Source organism: Sminthopsis crassicaudata, chromosome 1, assembly GCF_048593235.1.
Source record: "Sminthopsis crassicaudata isolate SCR6 chromosome 1, ASM4859323v1, whole genome shotgun sequence".
Lineage (NCBI taxonomy): Eukaryota > Metazoa > Chordata > Mammalia > Dasyuromorphia > Dasyuridae > Sminthopsis > Sminthopsis crassicaudata.
Genome location: NC_133617.1, coordinates 151,241,009 through 151,264,165, shown reverse-complemented (window position 1 = coordinate 151,264,165; position 23,157 = coordinate 151,241,009). Strand labels below are relative to the sequence as shown.

At 35.8% G+C, this 23,157-nt stretch overlaps 1 protein-coding gene across 13 annotated transcripts in view; it reads right to left on the bottom strand.

Moving 5' to 3' along the window:
- Window positions 1-23,157, bottom strand: part of RUNX1T1 (RUNX1 partner transcriptional co-repressor 1) — a 167,194-nt gene that overhangs the window by 81,969 nt on the left and 62,068 nt on the right. For 5 of the 13 annotated variants that reach the window (XM_074269633.1, XM_074269611.1, XM_074269626.1 and 2 more), the window contains exon 3: window positions 15,011-15,052. The exons of the other annotated variants lie outside the window; for them this stretch is intronic. In XM_074269633.1, coding sequence (XP_074125734.1) covers window positions 15,011-15,052 — 42 coding nt within the window. The remainder of the gene's footprint in view (window positions 1-15,010; window positions 15,053-23,157) is intronic. 13 annotated transcript variants of the gene reach the window in all.

The following is a 23,157-nucleotide window of genomic DNA, read 5'->3' as shown; positions in this document are numbered from 1 at the left end:
TTCAAATTTACAGAGGGTGACAACCAGCTGTGCTCAATCATAGCACACTGTAATGGGAAAGAAAGACACTGAACGGGGAGTTAGGAGCTCTGGGTTCTTAAGTGCTGAGCACTGGGGCCCACATGGAGCCTAGGCTAACACTATAGAATATAAACTTCTGCAAGGCAGGGTCGGGCCTGGTTAGTACTTAGATGGGAATACCGGGTGCTGTAGGCTTTTGTGTCCCACTCCCCCCTTTTCCTGCACGGCCAGGAGCACATGCCCTTTCCCACAACGCCCAAGCACGCCCTCCTTGAGGCCGGACAGCTTCATGCGCTGACCAGGCAGCCTGTGCCACCCTTTTGCCCCACGCACTACGCTCGCTCTCCCGCACCCCAACTCTCAGCGCTACTGGGGCTTGCAGGAGCTCAAGGTATCGCCTTGCTCTGACTCCTTTCTCACCCACGCGTTCACGTCCAACTATTGTCTTTGTCTCATCAGTACCTAACACATGAGAAAAGGTATACAGTAATATAATGCTTATTCAAGTTATTTTCCTCTTTATATTTCAATATCCTCATCTCAGATCTACTTACTAACTATGGGTTTCTGCGCAAGATATTTAACCCTTTTGCCTCAATTTACTCATCTGTAAAATGAGCAGGAGAAAGAAACAGTAAACTGCTCCAGCATCCTTGCCAAGAAACTACAAATGGGGCCATGAAGAGTTGGAGTCTCTGGAGTTATGGAGGCATGACTGAAACAACTGAACAACAATCAAAAAATATGCTAAATTCGAAAAAAGAGGACCTGCAGCTTTATTGAGATGAGCAGCAAAATGTTGACTAAATCAGCAATTCTTAATCTGGGATCTGGAAACAAATTTTAGGGCATCAGAGAAATAGTATGGGGAAAAAAGGACATAGTTATTCTAACTAACTTTTGATTTCCTAAAAAATCTTATTATTAAAATTTTATTTGAATATTACTATAAGAAGAGGAACATAGGCCTTGCCCTACTGACAAAAGGCTCCAGGACATCAAACAGGTTAAGAACATCTAAAGTAGACTGATCTGTAAGATATTTCTCAACTCTAATCTATCACCCTGAGTATTGATCTGAAAAAAAAAAAATGAAGATAATCATGCTGGTAAAGCCTACATTTCACAGGATGGATATAAACCTTAAATGTGAACATTATTCTTAGAAAAGGGAAAGTACACAAAGACCTGCATACAACTTTCAAAATAATGCCTCCTGCTTTGTACTGTGGAAAAACTCTTCCAAAGATTAGCTTTTTTAAAAACGGAGACAACCATCTGTATGGTTAGCATCATCAGTAGGGAGAAAATTTTAAAATTGTTCACAATTTAGGAATGGAAGAATATTAACAATTTCTTTATGTACTATGTCCATTCCAAACCCAAACTCTGGTCAGCAAGGGGAGATGGGGAGTGAGGGGGGAGACAAATCTGTGCTTATCTCCTATCTGCCATAAAACTTGGACTCAATTCAAACATGTGTTGTGACCTGAAAAAGTTTTTTTTTTTTTAGACAATTACACTGTTTTCATTTGAAATTCTAAGTTCTCTCCCACTCTCTTATCCCTATTTGTCTTGGGAGGAATGGGAGTAAGGAAAAAGGATTATACAGCATGGAATTCACCCAGGACTCAAATCTGCTTCCCTTTCCTCCCCAGAATGAGAAAAAATATCACTCATCTGTTACAAAGCAAGCCTTATTACTGTCTACAATTTTGAAATACACAAAAGATGAGGCAATCCCAAAATCCAATTATATAAGATCCATCCATACTATAATTATAATTCAAAAAATTAATTCACTCCCTGACCTCACACAAATTCTGGATTGAGTAAGGTCACTTTTTCAGAGTGAAATGAAAATGAACGTTTCTGTATTTATGATATAAAATATATCAAATTATCCCTTCCTAAAGAAAGGAAAACATGTGGCTTAGTGGAAATGACACTGAGAGACAAGAAAGTCCCATGATCAATTTCTTCTTCTTTTTTTTTTTTTTTTGATCAATTTCTAACTGCTGGTATTTACTAGCTATGTAACCATGGGCAAATTACAACCTCAAGTCAATTTTTTGAGCAGTAAAATAGGGATCAGAACTGTACTGCTGATCTTTCAGGGTAGCTGTGAGCTCAAAACAGACTTGATATCTGTAAAAAGCACTTCACAAGCCTACTGCTAAATAAGATAATATTATTCATTTGTATGTTACCCAACAGATATTATTGTTTAAATTGAAGAAAGGTCACAATAGTTTTATTTTGACAAATTCACAATGCAACAGGAAACAAATGGACCCACCACAGAATTTTACAGAAAACGTACATTCCCGTTCATTTTATTGTTCCTCATTATTTACATCAAGAAAAAGGATCTATTGATCTAAAATTTCTCTCTCCCTCCCTCCTTCCCTTCTTCCTCCTTCTCTTCCTCCCCATCCCATCTCATCTTTTGCCCCAATCTCTCGCTCCCTTTTTCTTCTCATTCTCTTTCCTTTTCTCTCTCTCTTTCAAACACACACTCTGGGGATTAAAGACAAAACCTAACAGTCCCTAATCTCAAAGAGCTTAGGTTTTATCAATGAAAATAAGACAAATGCATATGTGTCTATATATACACATATGTATATATACATACACAAATATACATATATACCCAAAAAGGAACCTGCACATCTGTGTGTGTGTATGTGTGTGTATAATATATATGTGTGTGTGTGTGTGTGTGTGTGTGTGTGTGTGTGTGTGTGTGTGTGTGTGTGTGTGTGTAAATAAAACTATCTGCACATATATGTGAAATAAATGCAAAGTAACTGTCGGGGGTGGGGGGCAGATGTGGGAAGTACTAGCAGATGTACAGGATATGCTTCAGGGGAAAAGTGAAGTCTTAGTTTGCTTTTGTAAGAAACAAGGTATTCTGAGAGGCAGCAGTACAGAGGGAAGGAGGATATCCCAAACTTGCGATATAGCTTGGGTAAAGTACACATAGGCAGGAGATGGAGTGTGATGTTGAGAAACAAGAAGGCTGATGCGACGGCAGCACAAAGCACAGAAAGGAGAATAATGAAGAAAAAGACAGGAAAAGTAGACTGAGACCAAGTTGTGAAAGACTTTATTTGAAAACCCAATAGAATTTAATTTCAGGGACAACTTTTGGAGTATATAGAGTAGGGGAATAATATCAGACCTGAGCTTTAGAAAAATCCCTTTGGCAGCTATGTGCAAGATGAATTACAGTAAGGAAGAGACTTGGAGGCAGGGAGACCAGTTAGGAGGCTACCCCAAGCAGAAGATATTATCTCAAAAAGTTCTTGTTATTGTTTATCATCAGCTCTTGAAAATTTGATGTATAAATACAATGTTTTATTTTGTTTTGTTTTCTTTAAAAAGTGGGATGGCAGCTAGATGTCACAGCGAATGAATATCGTGTTGGGTCTCCTCTATTTGAATTCAAATTGAGCCTCAGACAGTGATTAACTGTGTGACTCTGGGCAAGTCACTTAACTGTTTGCCTCAGAGTAGATTGATTATAACAACTGAATACAAAGTGTTTAAAAAAAAAGACAACCCTATTCAGAGATTAGCACAATACCTGGCACATAAGTAGCCACTTAATAAAAGTTTATTGAATAATTACTGTCAACTATGTTTCCATCTTTACAAAAATAGCATATCCCTTGATCTCAGCATCATCTACAACTGTTCTTAAATGCCTTTATTAGACCACACCACTTAACATTCCATCTCTCTCTATGCTTCATTATTCCTAAAACTAGTCTTCATCTTTATCGATTTTTCCAGTCCCTCTATCCCTCAGTATATGTCCCAAATCATAACTTACTCTCCCTCCTGCCTTCCAAATCTTCACCTTCCCTCCCTCCTCATCTTACAGAGTAATTATGAAAATCACAAGATAATGTATTTAAAGCATTTTGCAAATTTAAAGTGATTTCTATGTCAGTTATCATTATGTTCCAAGTCTCAGAAACTTACTATTCTGGACCATTGAATTTTACTCCAGGTATCTACATTAGCCATGTGACCCTGAATAGAATGATTGATCTCCATGGATCTCAATATTTCCATCTCTCAAGTGGAGAGGGCTGGATTAATTGGTGCGCCCAAGGTCCCTTGCTAACACCAAAGTTCTATATTAAATCTGTTCAATATTACTCCAGTTTTTACAATTTCTTGCCTCCTTGTTCCACCACTGCTTCCTACCAACACTCATTGCTGAATAGTGGTAGCATAGGGAAGGCAAGAAACCTAACTAACTAGATCCATTACAAATGTGTTATCTATTCCTAATTGAGGTCTCACTGCCCTGAGGTAATCCTTTTTCTTCTGCCTAATAAGTCTATACTGCATTCTCCATCCCAAATCTTCCCTTCCCTCCTCAAGCTTTCCATTATCACCCCTTCCCTTCAATTCTCTCAGCTGAGGACTTCCCCCCAAAATAAAGTTTACTTAAAAAAACAGAAGTCATTTTTAGCAAAGCTCTCTTTTCCCTTTCTACATTTTAAAATTTCTTGGTAAAAATATCAGGTTTTGTTTTTTTATTCCTATCTCTAAAAAAAAAAAAAAAAAAAAAAAAAAAAAAAAAAAAAGTAGCTTTTCTCATCAAGTCTACCAGAACTTATATATACTTGTTTTCAATCCCAAACATCTCCTTTGACAGACACTCCCTACCAATCAGTCCCTTTCTTATTTTTAGTAGTTCCCTGTTTACTACAAATATACACAAACCAATTTTTCCTCTTAAAAAATAAAACAAAAATCCTACCATTCTCTCAAATGAATGGTATCTCTCCTCCCTTTCACAACTCTGTGCTGCTCAACTTCTTTCAGTCTAGCAAATGAAAATTCTCCTTCCAAAAGTACCAATGCTCTCTCAATTGTTCAATCCAGTGATCTTTTCTGAGGTCTTTTTGATCTTTGACTTCTGCTGGTGAACTTTTCCTAGATATTTCCTCCCTTTCTGGGTTATTCCATCAGTGCTCTCTTGAGTATCCTCTTACTTATCTGGTCCTTCTTTAGTTTTAGCCGTCAAGTCTTAACTCATAGGAGTACTCCCAAAGAACTACTCTCAATCATAGTCATCATCCTCCTCCTCATCACCATCACCTTCTTCTTCTTTTTCTCCTCCTCCTGCTTCCTATTTCCTTCTTCTTTCTTCTCTCTCACGCTCTCTTTTTTCTTCATATTTTAACCTGGTCTTATCTTCAGCTCTCATTAGTTGAAAGATCATGTAAATATAGTTGACTTTAGATTTCTCTCTGCTGAGCTCCAGCCAATTAATTGCCTATTGGGAAACTTCTTCTGTTTATCCTAAAGGCATCTCAAACTGAATAGTCTAAAACAGAAGTCATTATCCTCTCTAATAACTTCACTATTTCTGTTGAAGGCATTATACAATCATGGTAGTCACTCAAGTTCTCATAATGGAAGTCATTCCAAACTTCTCACTTTTCCTCAATCTATTTGTCCAATTGTCTGTCAAGTCTTGCTTGAATAATAAAGCAGAGAGAAAGACTGATAAAAGGTTATGGTTTAATAAAAGTATTTAAGAACAGTTGTCAGTGATGATCAAGAAGTATTAACTCTATTTCTATCTTCTCCCTACTCACATCCCAACCATTTTTCTATCTGCCTCTCATCATCTGGTACCTAGCCTATTAAAATAGGCTAATTATTAGCTTCCCTGTATTAAGTTTCTGTCTCTGTCTATTTCCTCCTTCTCTCTCTCTCCCTTCTCTCTGTCTGTTTCCCTCTCTCCTCCTTCTTCCCTTTCTCCCTCTTTTCTTCTCTCTTCTTCCCTCTCTCTTTCTTTCCCTCCCTCTCTTTAATCTATCCTACTGCCAAAATATTATCCCTAAAGCCCAAATCTGTTCATTCTATTTCCCTGCTCAAAAAACTCCAAAGGTTTCCAGGTGCTGGTTATATGAAAAATAAGCCTGCTAAACATATAAGCCCTTCAACAAACTGGTTCCAACCTCTCTTTCATGACTGATACCACAATATCCTCCCCCCTCACATATTCTCTATGTCTGCCAAAGTGACCTAATCACCAAAGCCAATGCATACATTCCATCTTTGTGCATTTTTTACAGTTAAATTTCACTTCCCATTTAAAGATTTCAACTTTCATTTCCGTTTCTATGACGTTTTCCTATACTATATCAACCTAACTTAAATGATTCCCAGAGCACAGTCTTGAAAAGTGACCTACATTTGGTACCATACTGATCCAAGCATAACAGAGCCTGAGTTGGAGGCAAGAAAAATAAAAGGCATACTAGGCATGTAGAGAGTCCAAAAGAAGTGACTTGATTGTAGAAAAGGAGACTATGAGGCATAACTACAAGAATAAAAATAACAATGCTTTCTGTTGTTACTGATAAATTTTTAATTATTTAACAATATCATAAAGATTGCCATTTCTACCTTCATTCTTATCTCTGTATACATAATAATGATAGCTAACACTTATATTAACATCTTCTGTGTGCCAAGAACTATCCTAAATGTTATATAGAGATTATTTCATCTGATCTCCATAGTTAACTCTGGGAGATATGTGCTATTTTACAGATGAGGAAACTGAGGCAAATGGCTTACCTAGAAAGTACAGTTAGCCCTCCCACACAGTAATTTTCCCCATCATGGTTTCAATATATCACAGGGATGGCATAAATGAAATGGGGATTTGGGGAAGATTCTGTGAAAGCTACAGATGACATGGAGCATATGACCAAATACTTTTTTTTTTAATATAAAGCCTTTATTTTCAAAACACATGCATAGATAGTTTTCAACATTCACCTTTGTCAAACCTTGTGTTTCAAATTTTTTTCTCCCTTTCTTCCCCCTACTCCCTCCCCTAGATGGCAAGTAATCCAATATATGTTAAATGTACAATTCTTCTATACATATTTCCACAATTTTACAATGGGATACTATAAACACTCCAGAAAAAAAAAAGAAAAATTCCAACTTCTCTGAATACCAAAGTAGGGCCAAAAGTTTTTACACAGATTGTAGGGAGTACAGAATTTCTAACACCCCACAATAAAGAAGGAATAACTGTATCTGGGGTCAAAGTGAAATTCAGCTCTTTTGACTCCAGGACCAGTACTCTTATTCACTGAGCACTCACCTGACCCATATCAATCCTCTTCTCTATATCCTGGTTCAATCCCTCAGTATTTCATGCCTGTACTATTGCACTAAGTCATTGTGCTCTACTTAAACTTCACCCCACTGTAATCTACTCTCTGCTAAAGTCAAGGAGATCTTCCTAAGTCATCCTCCTCAGTGAGTGCCATCGCTCCCTATTACTTCTAGAACCAAATAAAACTCATTTATTTGATATTTAAAATTCTTCACAACCTGATCACTTTCTACTACTAGGATTATCTCACTTGATTCTCATAACAACCTTGGGCCAAAGGTATTGCCCAGTGCTCTTTCCACTACACAATCTAAGTGCTCCATGGAACCAGGCTGAAATATCACCAAGTGATTTGTATGTAGTCACATAGCTAACAAGGGGAAGTTCTAAGATTTAGATCCAAGTCTTAGTATTTCATGTCCAATATTCCTTCAATGCAGCATAGTAATCAAGTAAACAAATAAAAGTAAGGAAGAGTTCAAATTTCATCTCTGACACCCACTAGCTATGTGGTACTACTGGGTACATCACTTAACCTCTCAGAAAATCTCAGCTTCCTCATCTGTAAAAATGAAAATATTGGATTTAATGGCCTCAAAGTTTGTCCCTGCTCTAAATCTATGATCCCTTAGTATGGAAATATTTGCAATATGCATATGATATTTAACAGAAATATTTGAAAAGTGCTTTTGCCCTTTTGAGGAGTAAAACTACTCTATCTCCACACAGCTACCCACACACCCACCAGTGACTGGCATATCAGGATAGAGGAAAAATGGCATTCTGATTGATGTCTGATAGAGAAAGCATAATATTTTTTGGTCTGCGCTGCCACAGCTGAGCCATATGCTAAGACCTGATGACATAAAAGAGTAAATTCTCTGACCTCAAACAAAAAAATTCAATCCGCTAAATCTAAGAACTACTCACTGCTAATATAAAGGTAAAGGTTCTTCTTTTTCTCACCTATTGTTTCTCTCTCTCTCTCTCCCTCTCTCTCTCTCCCCCTCCCTTCCCAAGTCAAATTCAAAATGGAAAAGAAGTATGGAGTTCAAGTATCTAGGAGTCATTCATAACAAGAATCCAAATTCTAATGTAATATAATCAATGTAAAAGCCTGTTAGATAAAACAATTCCAAAGGGACAAAAAATTGTAATTTTTCATCCATACTTCACAGGTACATTTTGATTTACTGAGCACAGAATATTTAATTGTGCCTCATATTCAGAATATAAATTCAAAGTCCATAAAGATCTGTTAGACATAATGCTCCAAAAAAAAAAAAAAAGCATTGATATTTTTCACATTTGCCATATATATATATATTGAGTTCAGAACATATTAGGGATGACTCATAATTAAAAGTACAAACTCCAAACCTATAATATAAAGAACTCTTTGCTGTATAATGTAAAGAACATTCCAAAAGTATGAGTTGATGTTTTTATACTTGCTAAGTATACTATTTTATGTTCAAAAAAGTAACTAAAAATTACAGACTTCATCCACTCAGTGAAACAATGGAAAGAGTATCCCCTCTCAAAGGTCCCACCAGCCATTCTGTCCAACAAAAGGAGACCAAATTAATAATTTAATTAACATGTTATTGTTCAGTCTTTTCAACTATGTCTGTTTGTGACCCCATGGGATTTTCTTGGGGTGTTGGCCATTTCCTCCTCCAATTCATTTTAGATAACATAATTAAGTGACTTAGGCAGAGTCATACAATTAGTAAGTGTGTGTTACCACATTTGAACTCGGATCTTTTTGACTCTGGGCCAGGTACATAAAAGGGTAAATTTACTATACATTGTCTCACCTAGCAGCCTGATGTGGTTTTATACAGAGCTTTTTTATTACAATGGGATTTTCTTCACAGCTTTGCCAGATTTTTTCTGGGTATAGTTTAGAGACAGAATATCAATGCATAATAATAATATTTTATTTATATTTCTTTTTTTTCAAGAGGAAAGCACTTTTGCAAAATGCTTTACATACATTCACCATCGCTTAGCCATTCACTGCTCATTGAGAAAGGGATTATAGGTTACCATTATTCTCATATATAATGGGGGAAATTGAGATTTGTTAATTTGCCCATGTTTAAACTGGTAGAGTATTCAAATCCAAATCCCTTAGACTCCAAAATTCAAAATTATTCCCAGTGTTCTATGTTGCATGATTACTTTATCTTTAAAAATGAAAAACAAAAACTGATATTAGGTGCTTGAACACCTCACCTAAAGTTATATAGAGTCATCATTCCAATAAAGGTTTTCTATTTACAAATCCAATGCTTTTCACTGTCTCACAATATGCTGTCATGAAATGTTTTGTGATTTGTTTCCATCAAAGTCTTCCAAAAGCAGAAACAATCATGTTAAATGCCTGAAATATGTTTCTTAATATGAAGGTTATAAGTGTTATTCCTGTATATATATGTATATATGTGTATATATGTGTATACATATATACACATATATACATATATATACAGGAATAACACTTATTTTATATATATATATACACACACACACACACGTACAGGAATAATACTTATAACCTTCATATTATGACTGCTGCATTTGTAATGAATTATGTCTTTGCTACTTAATTACTTTTATGAAGCCTCTTCACATCTCTCGTTTATTCACCTACAAAATGTGAGGATGTTGACTAGATAAAATGGCCTGTAAATATTTGTGGTAATTTATGAGTACTTTGGTGGTACAGTGGATAAAGTACAGGACCTGGAATCAAATAAATTTATCTGAAGAAGTTAAACATGGCTGAAAAACTGAATGACAACAATAAAATAAAACCCTATTCCAAATCTAAAAATGCTAAAGCCTCAGTAATAGCATTTAGTAATAGGAGAGGAAAAAAACACAAGTTTTACATCAAAATTCTCTATTTTAAATTGATAGAACTCAGTTCACAAATCACTATATACTTACTTAGTGGATCTTTGTATATGTTCTAGAGAAACAATCTCTCAGAGCACAATTGTAATATAATAAATTCTACTCTTTAATCATCCTTCATTAAAATCCTGTCTAGGTTTAGAAAAAGCCACTCATTAAAAAAGAATATCCAGTGAGATAGAAAGTGAACAGCAGAAAGCTCTCAATTACCATCCATTCTAACAAAATAGATGAAACCTAAGAAATAGCTAGTATTTTTTTCTCTAGTACAGGAAATGAGGACCAAGAACAGAGATGTTCTATTCTGATGGTGTTTTTAAGGGGCGAGGACAATACAAGATCTGACAGGTCCCACATCAAGCTAAAAAGGCTTCTCTTATATGTCAATCAACTACTTAATTAAAATGTCTACTATGAGCTAGCCCTCCTAAGCAGCTAAGGGGCACTATGGATAGAGTGCTGGATCTGGTATCTTCATGAGTTCAAGTCCCAACCTCAGACACTAGCTGTGTGATCCTGAGCAAGTCACTTATTATTCATCTGTACAATGAGCAGGGGTGGAAATAGCCAACCACCCTCATCTTTGCCAAGAAAACTTCTAAAAGGGGGCATTAAAGAGTCAAGCATGACTGAAGAATAACAAGGTGCTCTCCTAGGTGCTAGCTACTGATAAAGACAAAAGTGAAAAAAAATTTGCCCTCATTGAGCTCAGATGCAATATTATTACACTGATGTCCAAAAATCTAGCTAAGTCCTGAGAAGCTCGTGATAAAAAGTCTGGCAAGCAGTAAGTAATAGTTTGACAAAAATTTTTCAATTATCATTTTGACAGTAATCTCCTAAACCATGGATCGGTTGTAATCTGCATGAATGGAAGAATGGTTCACACAGTTAAAAATCATATTATCTAAAGTCCTAAAGGGAAGATAAAGTTTCAGAATGTATCATTTTATTTTTAATATTGTGTAATTAAAAACAAGCAAACCAAGAAGGAGAATTAATTGTGGCAAGGATTGGATTCCAATGTCCAGTAGAAGTTTCCTTCAACAAGAAACAGTTGTCATTTGCTTCTCCACAAACTCCAGGGTCAAAAATGCATCTGACATTATGGTACACAGCATCAGCTTTTGATGCATGATGCAGGTGCCATACTTGACCCAAATCCTACTAATGAGCGGCATTATCTCATGAGATGCCTCTGGTTTTTCTTCTTTTTAATTCACCAAGACTATTTTACAGGGAGGTAACTATTGCCTCTGAATTATTCTGAAGCCTTGCAAACCTGTCACTTCAAAAAGATACTGCAGTAAAGAACCCAACTGGAGCTTACCCTGGGTCTGTAACTAAAGAAAATGATAAATCTTTGTAACTGGAAGCCAGCTGCTTCATTCTTAACAGTGATTTCCTCCTCCCTACCCTTAACACCCTCCCCAACCTTCCCTCTTCTCCTTCCTTACATTTTAGCTGGAATACAGCTGTAATAAATGTGACTCCTCTCATAAGATGTGCAGATGTTAACAGTTCTGTAGGACATCAAGAAACATTTCAAGAATCTCCCAAGTGCTGACTAAACTTGCTTGAATTACCCACACTACCTCCTCCACATTCCTATTCAGTTCTATTTGCTTTTTTTCTGAATGTTTTAGGGAGAAAAAAAAGTAAAAACCAATCTACTGATTTAAATGGGGGAGGAACAAAACACTTCAAACTAAAAGAAGTGGGGGGGGGGGTGAACCCAGCCAGAGAATGTAACTGAATAACTAAGCATAAATATGCATTCAGTAAAATAATGTCCCAGACTACAGTCATCTGAATCTCTAGTTAGGTATTATGATGCCTTAGCAACACTGATATTCTTGAGGAGATTTGACAAACTAATCAGGGGCTTCCTTAAGAGACTAAATGAAAATAGTTAAAGAATTGTCTTCTTAGGAAACACAAAAATACCTTCCTTTTCCTAAATGTTTCTGCCATAATTTGTTGTCCACGTGTCTTCCAATGTCATCTTTTTATAACTCAGAAATTAAGTGCAAAATTCCTTGAATTAAAACCAAAGACTTTTGTAATTTTGAAAATATAACTAATCTTCTGAAGTTTTTAAAATTACTATAGCCATCAATTAACTGTCCAAAATCAATGCTTACACAAACACCTCCAGTTAATGGTTTTAGAGTCATTGTGCCAAAAAACTTCCCAGTAAATTTTCTTAAAGTTAAGAACCCTGTTACCTAAGCATAGTGTGAAAGGGAACTAGATTCTAGAAAGCACCATGAGGGCCAGACAAGAATCTATTAATGGTTCTAAAAAAAATTAAAAACTCAGGTAGGACTATATGCCTTCTAGTTGAAGACCAGAATAAAATGGCTAAAAGAGACATCCAACATCAGGATGACTGGTAATAGCTACTCTCAAAGAAAGGTTTTAAATTACTGGGGAACATCTTGGTGGTCTGGTGAAGACATCAATGAAGTATAAGTCTTTAACAAACTAAAGAAAATGTGACCTTTAAGAAAAGTTGTAAAATTATCAGCTGTATGTATCTGGCAAAGATCTGGGCAATGTATAAGGTATTTCATTAAACATGAATACTATCCATTTTGGGGCTTTTTGCGTTATAAAAAAGACACCAAATATCTGGCATTTAACAGCTTTATTTTGGCTGTTTTCATTTAAAAAAATTAGTGAACCTACAAAAAAAATGGATTTCAATTAGCATTTTTTCTTCCTTTTTTCCCCCCCCCCTGAGGCTGGGTTTAAGTGCCTTGCTCAGGGTTACACAGCTAGGAAGTGTTAAGTGTCTGAGACCAGATTTTAACTCGGTTTCTCCTGAATTCAGGGCTGGTGCTCTATCTACTGCATCACCTAGCTACCCCCTTCAAATAGCATTTTAACAATATATACCTTGGGAGTGATTTTCTCCGCTGACCCAACCTTCTAACATCTCAATGATGGGGTTCAGGGAGAGGGGAAGAGCCCAGCAGAGCAAGTGATACCAAGAACACATCTCCCAACCTTCTTACCAATACTTAATTTCCTTCTCCCTCTTTTGGCTGGACATATTTCCCTTTCTGCTCCCCAATTCCCACACATGGAAAAAGAAACACAAAATCCCTTTTTAAGGCCTGTTTAAGTCCCTATTTAGATAAATTGGGAAGTACAAGAGAAGGAAGGAAACAAGCATGTTTCAAGCTCCTACTATGTGCCAGAAACTGTTCTAAGCATTTTACAAATATCTCATACTCACACTACCCTGGGAGGAATTATTATTGTTGTTATTATTTCATATTAGCAGTTGAAGAAGACAGGTATTAAATGACTTGCCCAGAATCACATAGCTAGTAAATATTTGAAGCCATAGGCCCTATCTATAGAACCTAGTTGCCTCCCTGCACCTCTCTGCTAACTATAATCTTTCCAGGAAAATGAAATATCTCCCAGTCCAATCCCTTGCCACCACACAACTCTGGCTTACTTGGCCTTACCTTATGTACACCCTTAGGTATTGTCTTATGGTCTACATATGTCCCTCAAGGAGCCCTGGGCCTTGTTATAAGCCCTTTAATCTTGAGTCCTTCTTTAGCTGTTGTCTCTCTAAATTACAATATGACCTCCTCAAAAATAGCAACTGTCTTACTCATTCTATTTTAATTCCCAGTTCTTAATATTGCACTTGGTATATAATGAGCACTAAATAAATATGTTTTCATTCATTTAGTTATTATTCTTTTACAATGCAGTATAGGAGAAAAAAATGGAATCAGAATACAAACTATTCAAAAAATGATTACAAGTACTTACTCCATTCAAAGCAGCAGCCTGGCATAGGATTCAAAAAGCTATGCAGACTGCAGGTGGGGGGGGGGATACTAATTAAGGTCCTCCTTCTGACACCTGCCCCAGTTGAGTCACTTAATTCTCAGCGCCTCAGGGAAGTGAGACTACATGTTGCAGAGAAAAGTGCTGATGTAACACTGATGTGAGCTTTCCTCAATGGTAGTTCCTTACATCAAGGATATCAGAGATCCAGTCCAGAAAAAAAAAAAACACTGAACAAGTTTGAAATACTATGTGAAGTGCTAGGGGAGCACTGAAGGAAGCCAGTTTCCAAAAGTAGAGGTGAGGGAATGCATTCTAAGCATGTGGGAGAAACTATGCAAAGTAAGTATTCAGGAGATAGAATGCCATGTTCAAAGGAATGACAATTATGTTAGCTTGGCTGAAATGTTGATAGGTAGGATATGTATATGGGAGAAATCTGAAAAAAAGAAAAAAAAGAAAAAGAAAAAGAAAAAAAGGGTAGGTTGAAAATGGAAAAGCCTTAAAATGACAATTTTATGCCAGAGGCAATAAAAGACTACCAGAAGATTCTTGATTAGGAAGAAAGAAATGGTCATGTTCTTATGAAAAAGTATTCAGCTTGCCTCAGAGAGGCAGAGACCAGGAGCTGAGAGCCAATTAAGAAGCTAGTATAGTATCAACATCTAAAGTAATAGACATGAGACTTAAAAAGTGCAAAAATATGAGAGGTACTGGTAGTAGCAGAAATGTTGACCATATGTCATATGTGAGATAAAGAGCAATGAGGATATCCATGAGATTATGTCCTTGGCTCAGTGAAAAGCTATTAATACTCAAAAGAAATGGAGATGTTCAGAAAAAGGGCTGGATTTAGGGCTGAAGGAGAAAGTTACTATTTTGGACACATTTATTTTGTTATGCCTATAGAACATCCAAGAAAGGATGTCCAATAGGTAACTGACAATATAAGGTATATATATACATATATATATATATATATATACCCAGCAATTATTTGCATAATAATTCACTTGCTCATAAGTAAATTCATGGGCATTAATGAAACAATCCCAGAAATAAATCTTGAGAGATACTTACTTTTGGAAGGAAGGATATCTACTGATGATCCAGTAAAGGAGACTGAAAAAAGACAAATAAGAGGAGAACTAAGGTGGCAAAGTTAACACAGGGAGAGCATAATATCATGGAGGTGATAATGGCATAGTTATCAAATGCTGAAAAAGTCAAGAAGGATGAAGTCTGAGAAGAGGTTATTATTTTAAAAATTAAGAGTCCGTTGTTAGTCATTTTGAAGTATGGATTTTCAGTTAAGGGTGAAGGGATGCCAGATTGTAAAGACATAGAAAGGAAGAGGAAGAAATGGAAAGAAGTACCTTGCTTGTAAAAGAGAACTTTTAAGATCTTCAAGGGATAACAGGATCAAATAAAACGTCTTTTTTTTGTTATTTTCAAAGTATGGGAGAGACTTTAGCATGTCTGGAGATAACAAGAACAAAAAGACATTTAGGAGAGATTGAAGATTAGAGTGACAGAGAAGAAACAATGATCAAAGGGACAAAGGGACCGAAGGGCAAAAGTGGAAATTGGTTTTGGCAAGGTGATCAACTTAGTCTTGGTCACAGACTAGGAAAAAGGAGAGAGAGGAAATGATCAAAGTCCATAGAGAAGAGGAAGTTCACAAATGATAGATTTAAAAATAAAAATTAAGGAATGGGTGGTCTAGGAATATGGAGAAGAAAAAGAAAGTTGGAAGATTCTCCCTGTGAAGAGTCAATTAGGAAAGAATAAAAGGAAGCATTATAGGCAACAATGAGGGTCCACTGAAATGAGATCTCATAAATTTTGAGTAGACCCAGTTGGCAAGGTTGAATGATTTCCTCCCCAGCATTCAAGTCTCATGGGGGTTAGGCAAGACAAGACAGATAATGGGGATAATCCAGATTTAAGACTTGGCAAAGAATAAGCAGCGACAAGACAAAAGGTCAAGGGATTTGAGAGTTGGAGACAATTTACAGGTGAACAATTTAACTACTGAATAAAGATATCCAAAAAAAGAAAAAAGAGAAAAAAGAGATAACATCAGGACAAAAATGACGGGACTGGAAGTCACAGGGAGGAAAAGAGGTTAGCACAAATAAGGTACAGAGAAAAAAATGAAAAAAGAAAAGCAGGCAAATGACAAAAGTAGGAATGACAAAGTCCCCGGTGAAGGAGAGCACTCACAGGTAAGAGTGAAATCAAGATTATGATCATCTCTATGATAGCAACTAATAGCTAGAGATTTCAGACCAAGTTATTTTTTACCTTTTTAGTGTTATCATTGGTAAAATGAGCTTTCATTCACTTTTTTATTCATCCATTCCCCAGAATAATAATTTCCCTTTTGTACCTCACATAGTCAACCATAAAGGATACTATATATATTCAAAAGTCATTTCTTAAAACACACAACTGATTTTTTTTGCTGCCCATAATTGACGCAAAAATGACAAATATCACTGAGACATAGATGTTGCCCTTAATAATAACAACTAGAGTTTATCATTTGACTCTTACAAAATTCCATGAAAAAGATATGATTATCCTTGTTTTTATAGATGAGGAAAGTGAGGATAAAAGAGGTTAAGTGATTTTGTCAGGTTCACATTGCCGTTAAAAATCTGAAGCAATTTTTCAGCATTGAGATGATTCAGGCCAATGTCAATAAACTTGTGATGGAAAAAGCCATCTGTATTCACCTTTTTTTGTTGTTGCTTGATTGTTTGGGTTTTTTTGTTTGTTTTCTTTCTCACTTTTTTCCCTTTTTCATCTGATTTTTCTTGTGCACCATGAAAATTGTAATTGTACATGTCCAACAAATATTGAATTACTTGCTGTCTGGGGGGGGGGGAGAAAAATTTGGAACACAAAGTTTTGCAAGGGTAAATGTTGAAAACTCTTTGCATAAACTTTTGAAAATAAAAAAGCTATTATACAAAAAAATCTGAAATAGGATTTGAACTTATGTTTTCTTAACTCCAAAATTGGCATTCTATCTACTGTGACACCTATAGTCCCCAAGGGACTTATGATCTAGGGAGGATGAAAATGAAGACAACAAGAATATAATTGCATTTATAAAGCACTTGAAACTTTGCGAAGTGCTTTATAATTATCACCTCATTTGATCCTCACAATAATTCTGGGAAGTAGATGCTATTATGATCATCCCCATTTTTTAGATCAGGAAACTGAGGCAAAAACTAATATTAAGTGAGTTTTCTGGTGTCACACAGCTAGTGAGAATCTAAGGGCAGATTTGAATTCAATTCTTCCTGTCTCCAAGTCAAGCACTTTATCCACTGAGCCACATATAAAATGATAGACTGTGATAAACAATGCTTCAGGAGGCAGGGACAATAAAATAAAATTCATTTCTTAACTGGAACATACAAAACTACTTTTAAATTCCTCTTTCTCTCTCCTCTTCTTTCTCCCTCCCCTCCTCTCTGTCTGTTTCTCTTCCCCCTCCCTTCCTGTCTGTCTCTGTGTGTGTCTCTTTCTTTTCCCCCCTCCCTCTCTTCTTCTTCAGACCCTTCTCCCTCTTTCTCTCTCCCTAATCTCTCCCCTCTGTCTCTCTCTCCCCTTCTCTTTCTGTTTGTCTCTCTGTCTGTCTCTCTCTGTCCCTCCTTCCCTTCCTATCTCTCTGTCTTTGTCTCTCTCCCCCGTCCATCCTCCCTCATCTCTCTCCTCCCACCCTGTCTCTGTCTCTCTGTCTCTCTCTGTCTCTCTGTCTCTCTCTGTCTCTTTTCTCTTCTCTTCTCTTCTCTTCTTCTTCTTCTTCTTCTCCTCCTCTCTCTCTCTCTCTCTCTCTCTCTCTCTCTCTCTCTCTCTCTCTCTCTCTCATTTCTCAAAGCGGAAATGCACTGTTCAGTCACAGTTAGAAGAAGACATAAACAACATTGAAATTCACAAGCAGATCTCAAAGAGAGAACGCCTCAATTGGTATGCAAGTGATGGCTTCTCCCCCTGAATACATTATGAACCTGCAGCATGCTAATATGCCACGCTATCATAAGCACCATATGGAACAGTAGGCAGTACATGTCCCATCAAACCTCAAAAAGATGTATTAATGTTCATGCTCTTAAAAAAAAAAAAATCCCCTGCTCGGATCCCTAGACTTGCACATATCTTAGCATTCAGTCACTTTCTCCCAAAGCACAGTCCTCTAGGGTTGCTCATCTTCACCAGATGGTTTCAAGAATCCTTTCCATCTATTTTATCACACAAGGTAAAGGCCACAAAGCATGTCAGACTATGCTTACTGAAGGGCTACCGGCATAAAAGATAACAACAAAAGACACACAATAACTAAGAAATAAGACTTCTGGGGAGGTTATAGGGGAAAAAATGTTCTTAATTATGCTTAAATTATCAGATGCATCTTTCACGTTTTATGGTAAGGAGATAAAAAAAAAGAATAATTTCCCCCCCAAGACTAGATTTTTTTAAAAGCCTGGTTGCTATTATTAAGAAATTGAGGTTCAAACCAATTATCTATAAAGAATATGAATATATAATCCATTCAAAATTATACAGCCAATAACAAAAGTTACAGCAGATAAAGTAGACTATCCTGGAGTCAAGAGGAGGGGAGTTAAAATCTGGCTTCAAACACTTACTAGTGGAGTGACCCTAGACAAGTCATTTAATCCTGTTTGCCCCAGTTTCCTCATTTGTAAAATGAGCTGGAGAAGGAAATGGCAAAAACAGTCAAATATTTTTGCCAAGGAAATCCCAAATGGGGTCAGAAAAACTTGGAAACAGTAATCAACTAAACAACAGCAGCTGTGATAAAACTTTTGGGATACCCTATATAACTTTCAATATGGGCTCAAGTAACAGATATGTTGAAGAATACCATCAATCAATAGGATCATAAATTTAAAGCAGGAAAATAGAGCTTCAAAGCTCATCTAATCCTGCTACCTCATTTTACAGATGAGAAATCTGAGGTCCAAGAAGGCTGATTTGCCTAATGTCACAGATGTAATCAACATCTAAGGCAGGATGTGAATTAGTGTGCTTTCCATTCTACCATGACACCTTTTTTGTTTAACCAACAAGTGTTTATTAAGTACCTACTACTATGCACTAAGCATCAGGCTAGACACAGGAGTACAAATATATAAAATTGAAATAGTCCTTGACCTCAAGAAACTTGGGTTTCTCAAGGGGAGGCATTATAGTCACAGATAAGTAAATACAGGACATATGTAAAAGAAATATAATGTGAAGGGGGAGAATGGTATTAAGAAAAGGGAATTCAGGAAAGACTTCTCAAGTGCTCAAGTGAGCACTTGAGCTAAGTCTTGAAGGAAAATAGGGTTCTAAGACTTGGAAAAGGAAGAATATTACAGGGATGAGGAAACAGTATGTGTGAAGGCATAGGTAAGGAATAGAATACTATGTTTGGGGAACAAACTGCAAAAGGAGCCAGCATAGTTGTAGGAAAGTATGTGTGAAGATGTATTAACATGGAAAGACAGCCTACAGATTATGAAATAATTGATATACCAGCAGCTTGTCCGTTACACTAAAAACTTATAGTAAAAAAAAATAATGAAATTTCTTGAGAATTCAGGCTCAGGCAGACTTGCCAATTTTTGCAGAAAATTGATTTAAATGATTTGCAAAAGTAATATTGGTTTTTTAAAATAAGAAATATATCAAGTCATGTTATTAAGTGTAATTTATACAACAACTTTCTCCTTTCTCAGGAGGATCCCAATGATCTGTTAAAAGGTTAATAAAGAATGATGGTCACTGCCAACATTCTTATCATCCCAGATATATTCAAGGTTTAGAAATTTAGGTTTGGATGTTCCAGATCTAAGATGAAGCTCTCTTTAAAATGGTATGAAGAAACTGATAAAATCTTCTACCAGTACTTTTCTTCAAAACAGGTCAGTGAACTGGGTTCAAAATAAATTGATGAATCAAGCTTTTAAAAGCATTTTACTAATTTTCAAAAAAAATTTTTGGAGTGGAGGAATATAAAAAATAGTCTTAGGACCAGTGAATTCATTAGGCATAGGAACTGCCCATAGAGATATTACACTAATGTAGCTCAATAGCTCATTTATAACAATGAGATAAACAATTTTCTAAGGCAACAAAAAAGTAATAATAATAACAACAATAACAATAATAGCAGCAAGAATTTATATTGTGGCTACTATGTACCAAGCACAGTATTGAGAAAGAGATTTGATTGATTTGTCCATGGTCATATAATTAGTATACATCTAAGGCTGAGTTTGAACTCAGACCTTTGTGACTCTCTTTCCATTCTGTCCTTATAGATAACAAAGATTTCCCCATAGTCAAAAAGCAGGACTTGAAGCCAAAACACCATGGAGCCAAGAATAATACTTTATTCAATATGCCATGTTGCCTCACTTCCCAAATCTGTAGGATTTACAACTAGGTAACTTCCAGATGATGCAGAAAGTATTCTTGATTGGAAATCCTTCATCTCCTGCAACACTCTCTATATTTTACATCTATTCAAGACCCTCCACTAAGTGTGGCAAAGATATTTTCCCAATCCATTAAAATTTGGATGAGAGCCAATCTAGTTAATAGTTTTAAAATAACTAAGTCATTTAAAATTGTTTTTTCTTTGGCAATAGTTAATAGTACAAAACAAGCAATTTACTATCTATCCCTGAATAATACACCAGAAATAGACCTCCTTTAATATAGGAATTTCACAGAAGCAGGTAAAGTTAAAGAAGGGAGAATAAATTGAATTACACCCAAGAGTATTTTCCATTATACCATGAAGGGGGATTATAGAGCAAATATTATATTAAAGCAAATGGAGAGTTGGACTCAATTCTACAAAATAGTTGTCTAGAATCTATTTTATTCAAATGAAATCAAAAGATAGAGTCATAAAATACAAGGATGAAAAATGAGGTTTACACAGTATTATATGCATAAAGGATTCATGTGGACCCAAATTAGCAAGATATAAAGTTCATTATGACAACGATGAAGGAACAATCCCAAGTTCCATGAGAAAAGGGGCCATGAGAGAAGTGAGGATCACTTTTAATTTGGGCTCAGCTCAAACAAGCTTTCATGATGCCTGAGACCTTGAAGGAAAAGAATTTCAAAACTAAGGATTATGGAAGGAACATGTTCCAGGCATGGGGATATACCTAGGGTAAAACAGAGGAAGAATTGATTGAAGGAGATAAAAGAACAGCTAGTAGTCCAGTTTGGCAAGATTATAGTGTCTGAAGGAAGCTAAATTGAGTCTGGAAATTAAAGGTCTGCTAAGGAAGTTTGCATTTGTATTATAGTCAATAGAAAATTATAATAGCTTCTGTGTTAAGTCACTTAACCGTGTTTGCCTCAGTTTCCTCATGTGTAAAATCAGTTGGAGAAGGAAATGGCAAACTTCTCCAATATCTTTGCCAAGAAAACACCAAATAGGGGTTACAAAGAGTAAGACAGAATTGAAATAACTGAAGAACAACAAAATGTGAAAGATAGAAAAGAGAAAACAGAGAGTGGAGCTGAAGAGATCAATTAGGAAATTTATTATAATAGTTGATGTAATAAGTAATAAGGACTTGAAATAAAGTGGTGATAATTTCAATGGTGAAGACAGCTAGAATCTACAAGCTTGGCTCATTGTGGAGTGGAAGGCTGGAGAGGTAATGAAAAAGAAGAAAATGAACTTTTATTAAAAGTAAATTATCACTTTCCATAATGAAGAAAATAAGGTTTTTTTCTAGATTCATTAGATTAAATACACCGTATCAGCACATAAATACATACTCTAAATTTACTGAAATAAAATCTTTGATTCAAGCTAAGTTACTCTGGATAAAAATGGTATTTCCAGAGTTTTGGTGAATATCATCGTTTGTTAATTATTCATATTCAATTTAGTTCCAGTCTTCAAAATCTGCCTTTATTACCAGAGGGCCTAACTAGCCATGCTTAAGAAAATACCCTTTTATTTTCCATTTCACGAGCATTCACAAGTTTTAGAATATGCATCTAATACCATTTTCCTTTAGTAAGCCTCCTCACTAACAGCCACATCATATTCTCTTTTTTTGTGTATGACAGACAATGTATGTGTATAAACACAAACACACACACACAGACACAAACCTGATCTAGACTTTCAAAACCTTTGTCTTTCTTCCTTAATTTGCCACATGAAAATGTCTGATTTATGAAGAATAGTATCATGTCTTAGTGCTCCCCTATTTCCCTCAAAGCTAGTCAGCTAATTGTGTAGCACATTTGGCTGTTAAATTATAATTGAAAAAAAAAATCCATTCAAGGAGAATGGTGGAGTGGCAGAGGTCAAGTATAGTCACAATTTATCTAAAATCATTCATTGGTTCCAACTTTAGGTGAAACAACATTTCAAGGGAACAATTTTTAATATGAAAACATAATACATTGTAGATATATTCTTTGATAGCCAAAATTTAAGTCTTAATTTTCTAAGCAATGTTTAAAAAGATTTAACTTTATAATAGGGCTATCAAAAGAGATCAAAGAAAGAAGAAAAAATTCATATGAACAAAAATATTTAAAAGAGCTCCATTAGCACTGACAAAGAACTGGGGCCCCAGAACTGGGAAACAGCTGAATAAGTGAATGTGATGGAATATTATATTGTAAGAAGTGAAAGGGAATAGTTTCAGAGGAACTTAGGGAGACCTGAAAGGACTAATACAGAATGAAGAGATCAGAACTGGGAGAACAAGGTATACAATATTAATACTATAAAGATAATCCTTAAGTTTCAACTCTGAACAACAAATTTATCAGCCATATTTCCACAGGAGTAGTGCTTGAACATGGTATCTATCTCCTAAAGGAGAAGTGATTGACATGAGTGAAGACTGAGCTATATTTTTAAAAAATCATGGCCAACAACGGAATGTTTTTACTTGAATATATATTTATAACAGAGGATTTTATTTTTCTTTCTGGGAAGTGGGGGGCAGGGCAGGGAGGAAGAGAAGAATTCATCATTAATTTAATTAATTAAAAATTTACATATAAAGAGGAAAAACAAACAATTGTGGTAATGTCTTTTATTAAAAAGAATATATATGGCCTATATATAGCTTCTCCTAAACAAAAGAGGTAGACAACCACCTCTTAAATCAACTCCAGCAAAAAACTAAAAATATTACCAG